The following is an 8,544-nucleotide window of genomic DNA, read 5'->3' as shown; positions in this document are numbered from 1 at the left end:
TCATGATTTTCAGAGACACTTATCATACTAATAACTGGGGGCTAACTCCACAATGCACAACCCATTTTCAATAATAAGGAGGGTCTAATGGGAGGGGGTAGATCACAGATGAGCCTAAATAATGGTACCAAACTGCCTGTACTTACTGAAAAGAAAACTAATAAATTAAATTAAAAAAAATTCAAGATTAAATATAATCCCAGAAGATGAAATATGGAACCATTTAATTTTATATAAAGTACTACACAAAGATAAAAAAAAAAAGGGAGATATAAAGGGAAGCGAAAGGAAGGGAGGAGAGTACTTAATAGGTTGGTAGTATATATATATAAGTAGAAGAATAGATTAACAGGGGTGAAAAGGCCCAAAGTGAAGTCGGGGGAAAAGACTGAGTAAAGGAAAGGTGGAGGGAGGGCTGATCAAAATGTAAGAGGATGCAAATAAATCATATGGAATCCTCCAGTTTCGGACAATGGAACACTCAAGGGCCATAGATTGTTGTTAGAAATTTTTCAGTGCCAGGGATGGGATACCTCCAGTGAGTTGTTGGCCAGGGAGGTCCCTGATGCCCCCAAAACATTATAGGCCATTGCCGAGGCCCTTGGTTTCCCACCAGAAACAGATGGTAAGACCCTATTGCTGAAGACTCCACATACTTTGGCTACAAGGCCACTGAGAAATCCTGCTGGAACTGAGCTGATAACCTCCTCCATGTAGACCAGCTGACAGGAAGCTGGTAGAACCCATTCTACATGTAGTTCAATGGGAGAAAGAGATACCACCAGTGAAGATACTCAAAAGTGGACACTGCAAGCCTTATAATTGGCCAGCCAGCCCAAATGAGCCAAGGGGTGCAACAGCAGCACGTCTGTCATGGTGGAAACCAACTGCCCTCTAATTGGACTGGAGGCCCGCTGCATGGGGGGAGACACATCCCTGATACTGAAAACTTAAAACAAAGGTAGTCATGAGCCCTAGGGATATAACATCTGCTGTCTGGAAAAATGTAAATACTATGCTTATCAAACTTCCCAGTAAGCACTCTTGTTAATATTTATACCATTATATTAACACTACTCTCACTTTGGGTAGAGAATCTTCTCTTTTCAGATGGCAGTGACTTTGGGATGACTCAGAAGGCGTGGAAAGAAGTGGCTGGAGTACTGAGCAACATCTTGATCACACCTTCCAAGGCTCAGGGTCTAATGCGGAAGAGGTGGCAGACAGAATGTAAGAGCCAAAGGAAGGGTAGGTCTCCTTACAACATGCTCCCTCCAGACATAAAATGGCCTGCATATCCATGACTTCATAGTGCCTGACAATACCTACACAAGACCATCAAAAGGGGAGGTAAAGACCATGACATCAAAATAAGAGAGACTGATTGAGATGGGGAGGGGATATGATGGAGAATGGAATTTCAAAGGGGAAAGTGGGGAGGGAGGGTTATTACCATGGGATACTTTTTATAATCATGGAAAATGTTAATAAATATTGAGAAAAAAAAAAGAGGCTGGAGAGATGGCATAGCGGTTAAGCACTTGCCTGTGAAGTATAAGGACCCTGGTTCAAGGCTCAATTCTCCAGGAGCCACATTAGCCAGATGCACAAGGGGGCACATGCATCTGAAGTTCGTTTGTAGTGGGTGGAGGCCGTGGCATGCCCATTCTCTTTCTCTTTATCGGCCTCTTTCTCTCCCTCTCTCTCTTACTCTCAAATAAATAAATAAAAATGAACAAAAAAAGAAAACTAAATTTATTTTAAAAAAATCAACTAAAGCTGAGAACTGAAAAGCTTAGAATATGTTCCCACAGTTCTATTATTTGTATTCTATAAAACTTAATTACTTGGCTTCATTATATTATTTCCACTGCATGCCAGAATATAAGTAATTTCAAGAGTGAATTATAATACTCTCATTTAAATCGGTAGCTGAAAGTAATGGTAGAAATCACACTTTCATGACACTTCCTTGGCATGTTGAAAGAAAACAAAACGTACAATGCTAATCAAGTTATTGGTGATTTTGAATGTGATGGACTTATATAGTTAGTAAATAATCAAGAGATAAATATATTTTAAAGATTAAAAATATTTTATTTTAAACTTTTCTTCATAAACACTTTTAACATTTTTTTTCAATTTAAAAACAGAACGGATAGCATAAACATGTTTGAATAGATTATATCCACGGCTTGGGAAAAATTACCTGACCAAAAATGTAAAGGCTTTTAAAACAGATATAAAAGGCAAACCTTAAATTATTCTAAGATTTTTATATCGGCCCTAGGATTATTTGACTACTGGCCCAAAATGTACCTAAAGGTCAATATATTTTTCTATAGACAAAATATGCCCAAGAGATATAGGGCACACACAAGTTAGGTAGAAAATCACCTTTCTGATCACCTCTTAGGAGCACTCCTTCAGAAAGCAAACACATATTCCTTACTGGTATACTGATAGTAAAGTTTTAATGCAACTGTTCCCAAAGATGTAAAAGGAAAATGCAAGAATTTTAAGAGGGAACAAAGCTGATGGTGTTCTCTTAATGTTATTCACATAATATTGAATTTATACTGGTATACTGAAAGGATATAATTTCCATGAATTAAATATTCCAGTCTGTGCCTATTGAATTTTTAGCTTTATAAATTTTCAATAAACTAACTTTTCAGATTCAAATTTTAAGATAAATCTCTTTTTAGAAGATATTTATTCCCAAACCGACTCTAAATGCAACTGAACAAATGTGTGATCTCTAAAAATATTCAGAATACAAAAAAACTCAAAAATGTATGTAGGGAAACAAGAAAACTGGCACGAGCAGTTTTACTGCCATATAGCCCTCGATTATGTCTAATTTACACTATTGTCTATGCTGTTTTATTTACTTCTGTCTAAAACCTTAAATTATGTTTTCTCAAAAGAGCTAGTCTCTTTTGAGAGATAGCTTATAAACTGAAATAACAATTTATATTATAAACTGAAATGTTATGACCTACACCCACATATACATATATAAAAATAGTCCCACAGAATGTCTGACATGTTTAGATTATGCAGTTCAAATAATTTGTTATAAAATATTTTAAAGCTTAGTTTCATGTAATTAAGACAAAACTCTCCATTTTACCACTTCTCCTCACACAAATGTGTGTCCTTTACTATGACTTGAGCAGTCTTCCCAGAATGAGGTGTCCAAAGGTGCTGCTTTAGAAAAGATAAGTGAAGGGCTCAGTCAATATTTCACAATTACAGTAACACACAGGGCAAAGCAATGAGGAGGGCACAGAGAAAGCTATCTCAAGAAAAGCTAATCGTTCTATTAATTATGCTTTGCCTTTTAGCAACCAGTAGCATTTCTTCCAATGCAAAACCTTCAATGTGAGAAAAGGCTGTAGTGCAAGGATTTTCTTTAACATCAAAACTTAAGTCCTAAAGACATGTGAGAGAACAAACAGTACCAATTAAAATGAAATTAAAGATTAGCTACATTTTATGAAGTCTGGCATTTAAAATATAAGGTGAAAGATAATACATATAAAGATCACAACAGTTAACACCAAAGAATTTCAAATCACTTTCTGAGTATTTTCAAAATGACAACTTTGAACAAGTACAAGTATATAAACAAAAATGGTTCCAAATGAAACACACAAAAAAATCTTGAAAAAAATTCCATGAAAAAATTTCCATAGTTGGGTATAACAAAAATAAATCTCTTACAATTAAACTATAATTTTAAAGGGAATGTAAGTTAATTGTGGATTTGCAACCTCATTAAAAATTACATAAACAGATGACTTTTCTCATACATTCAGAACCCAAGCTATTCTTAAAGCTCAAAACTTATTACACAGCTAACATCAGATCAGATATAATCTACATGAAGCTGAACCCAGAATTAGTTTAAGTCAAACTTTCTGAAACATGAACTTTGACCTTAGCCTTGTATCTTTAAAGTGAAAGACCAAAAATATTCCATCATCTGCTCAGATATCACCTTACTTGGGTATGAAGTTGCATCTAAGCAATTAGACCCACAATTGGAGTGTAAAGTCTTTGACATGGGTGCCCTGTCTGACGCCTTTTTCCTTACCTTACATAGGGCTATGAAGTTACATATAAGCAACCAGAACCACAATTGGAGTGTAAAGTTTTTGACATGGGTGCCCTGTCTGATACCTTTTTCGTTAGCTTACATAGGGCTATGAAATTGTATCTAAGCAACCAGACCCACAATTGGAGTGTAAAGTCTTTGACATGGGTACCCTGCCTGATGCCTTTTTCCTTAGCTTACATAGGGCCATGAAGTTGCATCTAAGCAACCAGAACCACATTTTGAGTGTAAAGTCTTTGACATGGGTACCCTGTCTGACGCCCTTTTCCTTAGCTTACATAGGGCTATGAAATTGTATCTAAGCAACCAGACCCACAATTGGAGTGTAAAGTCTTAGACACGGGTGCCCTGTCTGACGCCTTTTTCCTTAGCTTACATAGGGCTATGAAGTTGCATCTAAGCAATTAGACCCACAATTGGAGTCTAAAGTCTTTGACATGGGTACCCTGTCTGATGCCTTTTTCCTTAGCTTACATATGGCTATGAAGTTGCATCTAAGCAACCAGACCCATAATTGGAGTGTAAAGTCTTTGACATGGGTGCCCTGTCTGATGCCTTTTTCCTTAGCTTACATATGGCTATGAAGTTGCATCTAAGCAACCAGACCCACAATTGGAGTGTAAAGTCTTTGACATGGGTACCCTGTCTGATGCCTTTTTCCTTAGCTTTTCTAGCAAAATATATCAATAAGGAAAATCATGAAGACATTATTTCTTTAAAGCAAGAAAAAGTACACACACAAAATCCTAAATTAACTAATGTATTTAAAAAAAGGTATCTTAACCTAATTTCTAGTTTCCAAAGGCAAAATAATTATTTTAAAATATAAAAAGTACTTTTACTCTCATTTTATGGGAAACTAAAATATCAAATTCAACTTTTAGAAATTAAGAGTAAATAAAATCTCTTTTCATGAAAATTTAAGCATCATATACAAATAAACCATTATTTATTCCTGTAGTTAATGTCAATGTTTTCTTTTTAAAAGCTACTTGTACACCTGTTTCATAAACTCAAACACTGCCAGTTTTGGAGTTTTAAAAATCAGGTTTCATTCCACACTATATCTAATTAAACTGAAAAAAAAAGTCTTCACATTTCCATGACTTCACACTTTCATTTGATGTTTCATGGTGCCAGCAGCACAAAACAAAAACAAAACAACAACAACAAAAAAAAAAAACACCTGTAACTAGAACGTTTATACTACAGCAGCCATGTAGAAGGCATTGCAATATTGCACCAATATCCTAAGACCTGGCAAGTTATGCCAGTACAGATCTAGTCAGATATAGACTGCTCATAAGAAAATGGCATCAATTTAAATGACCCCCCCCCCGGTAATTCTTGCTTAATTTTGTCCAGTATATTTTCTCCCCTTGCATTTAAAGGGTTGAAAGGTGCAGCTAATCCTAAAACATTTATTATAAATGCTTTTAAATAGCTATTTTTGATACATTCTGAACTTCGTGGTTACTATGTTTCATGCCAGTAGCTTCCTGCATACAACCAAAGCTAAGGGTTAACATCCCTAGTGCCAACTGAATATTTTGTACAAAATGGACAAGTAGATATAACCAGTAATGTTATAATTCTGTTGCTTACCTCAATGTAAAAACTGAGTTCAATTTTTCTAAGAGTTGCTACCCTCCATTCAACAAAAATAGCAGCCTTATTGAATGTAAAGGATGGGAGTTGCACTTACTTTTAAGGGGCTTTTATTTAGGGGTCTGGATTACCTAACCTCTTTAAAAGTGCTTGCACGCTGCAGGGCTGGAGCTTGCCATATGCCACTCCAATTCTCACTAAAACGGGGTAAAGTTATACAGACTGCAAAGAAAAATATTTTCAAAAAGAACAGACATACACCTATAAGGAACACTAATGCTTATTACTTTTGAAAAAAGTGTAAAATGTTATTTTCATAAATCCATACATGTTTCAGGAATATAAGGAGTTCAAATATTACTGAATTAGTATGGAGTATGGACTGGAGATAGGCTACTTTGATACCAAATGAGGACTCCATTTATTTTCAATTTCTAAAAATGTTAATATATGAAAAGACATTACATCTAATTTCAACAGGTATGATGAACCATATGTGCAAATGCACTATTTAAAATATAGAATCCTAACCACACATAAAAGGGATGTGCCTTATATTTATAGGATGTATGCAAGTATGAATATGCTTTCACTAACACAATGCAAGTAAGAGAAGGCAGCTTAGAAATAGTGTTCTGAATATAAAAAGTTAACTTTGTAGAAAATTTAAATTTTTGCATTTTCAGCAAAAAAAAGCCATGCAAAAAGGTCAAGAGTATTAAACTTTTAAATAATAAAACCAAAACATGTAACAGACTGAAATATACTAAAATTAATGTTCAAAAAAGTTTCAGATAGAGGAACTGAAATCACATCCAGTGACACTTATTGGGTCTTCTCTTAGAAGATGCATGAATCCTACACTAACATTTAAAAGAATTGTTTAAAGCAGAAAATCAACTTCCAAGATAAGTGGAGCCATCTTTTAAACTCCTCCTGGAAGTAGTTTCAAGAGCTAGCGCTTAGAACCAACTTATTGCATGAATTTGAGGCCACTGAAAGAAAAAAAAAAAAAAGATGCTAGCACAGAACAACAGGATGAAAAATTCTTACATTAGACCAAATGGCTTTGATAGTAAAACTGGTGAGGTCTTTCTTTATGCTTTTTAATTTAACTACTTTATCACAAACGCTTTATTTGCCTTTTTTTTTTTTAAGGAAAAAAGATGTCACTAGTTGCAACGTCTGACCTCATCTAGCACATAGTCTGGAAAATGTAGGTTGCAGACTTGTAAGCCATCTAGTTTGCAGGGCATCCGAGGATACTCATCTTCCTTCCACTTGTTTTCATCCGGATCAAAGGTAAGAATGGAATCGCTGTAATGACCATTATAACAAAGGCCTCCAAGAACCATTATTTGTTTGTCTAGCACAGTCACGCCATGGCCACTTCTACCAATGGGCATGGATGCCAAGATGGTCCACTGATCAGTCTCTGGGTTGTACACTTCTGTGGAAGGGCAGCCCTGAGATTCAAAAGAGGCCCTCAATATCACACAGACACCACCAAACACATAAAGCTTGCCATTGTAGGAAATCATCTTATGAAAGCATCTAGCATAATTCATCTTGCTCTTATTCTCCCAGCAGTTGGTTACTACTTGAGTTCTCCTGGTCCGCTGTTCTATGGTCCCTTCTTTACTAGGGTCAAATACACATACTTGTTTAGATGTGGAAGATGAGGTGATTCCACCGGTGATAAATAACTTGTTATTGAGCACGGTCCCCTCATGTCCATATTTGTTAACTGGGTAAGGATCCACAAACTCCCATTTATCATTGGTGATGTCGTATCTCTCTGTGGAATAGAAAGTCTCATCTCTTGTTCTGCCTGCTACAGCATAAATGAACTTCCCAATAACGCCAACTGCAAATTCTGAACGTGGTACAGACATGTCTGCCATCCGCAGCCAAGAATTTTGTCTTGGGTCATACCTGAACACTTTGGAAGAAGCATGGAATTCACCATCAGGGCCCAACTCTTCTCCACCTAACAGGAACACAAAGTTATTGACAATGGCAAGACAGTCCGGCCGAAGAGGTACTTGGGGACCCTCCAGTTCCCACCAGACTCTTGGTTTCTTTAACAGAAGGATTTTACTATTAACCATGCTATGTCCAATCATTCCTCGGAATACTGTAGTTTGGGGTTTGGCAGAGCGAATACGGCTTGATTTCATGTCCAACAAGGGCTGCTGGTGAACATTTTGAAAGTAATTCAGTGCTTGGTCAACTTCATAGCGCAGCTGTCGGGAGTATCTATAAAATTCTGATGTTTTAACCTAAGAACAAAAGTAAAAGAATTTAACCAAAAGAAAAAGCATCAATAACAAAGTATCAAAAAACCCACTAAGATGATTAGGATATTATTTGAAGTTCATTTACTAAAAATTGCCTTTCCTGGTAAGATAAACCTACTTTGTGTTTTCTACAAAGCTTTTTTTTTTTTTTTAAGCCATGCAATACTGTGTAAAAGGGGGCCACAGATTGCACATCAGGGCATGGGACCAGAGGACAGCAGGGACTCACAGGAAGAAGACCCACTGCCTCCTTCCAGCCCCAAGGAGAGAACTGAACCACTGGCTGTCCTGCCTTGCCTTCTTCGATGTGGGGCTTCAGCGGCCCTCTGACATCCTCCCTGACCCAGACCTTACCATTTTTTATTTAGTTTCATTTTGTTACTGAGGTGCTAGGGATTGAAGCTAAGGCCTTAAACATGCTAGGCAAGCGCTAGGTAAAGTGCCTTCCTTACCTGCTAAACCATTTCTCCTGTCCCTACAAAGCTTTTTAATCACATTTGTATGTATAATTTA

The 8,544-nt window shown here is 36.5% G+C and overlaps 1 protein-coding gene across 3 annotated transcripts in view; it reads right to left on the bottom strand.

The window, feature by feature from the left end:
• Positions 1–6,487: 6,487 nt before the first annotated feature.
• The window catches only part of Klhl15 (kelch like family member 15), a 109,729-nt gene continuing 107,672 nt past the window's right edge, over positions 6,488–8,544 (bottom strand). For 2 of the 3 annotated variants that reach the window (XM_004669998.3, XM_045140487.1), the window contains exon 3: positions 6,488–8,013. In XM_004669998.3, the coding sequence (XP_004670055.1) occupies positions 6,904–8,013 (1,110 nt within the window). In that variant the 3' untranslated portion in view covers positions 6,488–6,903. The remainder of the gene's footprint in view (positions 8,014–8,544) is intronic. The other variant, XM_045140488.1, reaches the window with a different exon arrangement.

Source organism: Jaculus jaculus, chromosome X (genome assembly GCF_020740685.1).
Source record: "Jaculus jaculus isolate mJacJac1 chromosome X, mJacJac1.mat.Y.cur, whole genome shotgun sequence".
NCBI classification, from domain to species: domain Eukaryota; kingdom Metazoa; phylum Chordata; class Mammalia; order Rodentia; family Dipodidae; genus Jaculus; species Jaculus jaculus.
The sequence above is the reverse complement of the archived record's forward strand: the minus strand, read 5'-3'. Positions and strand labels throughout refer to the sequence as shown.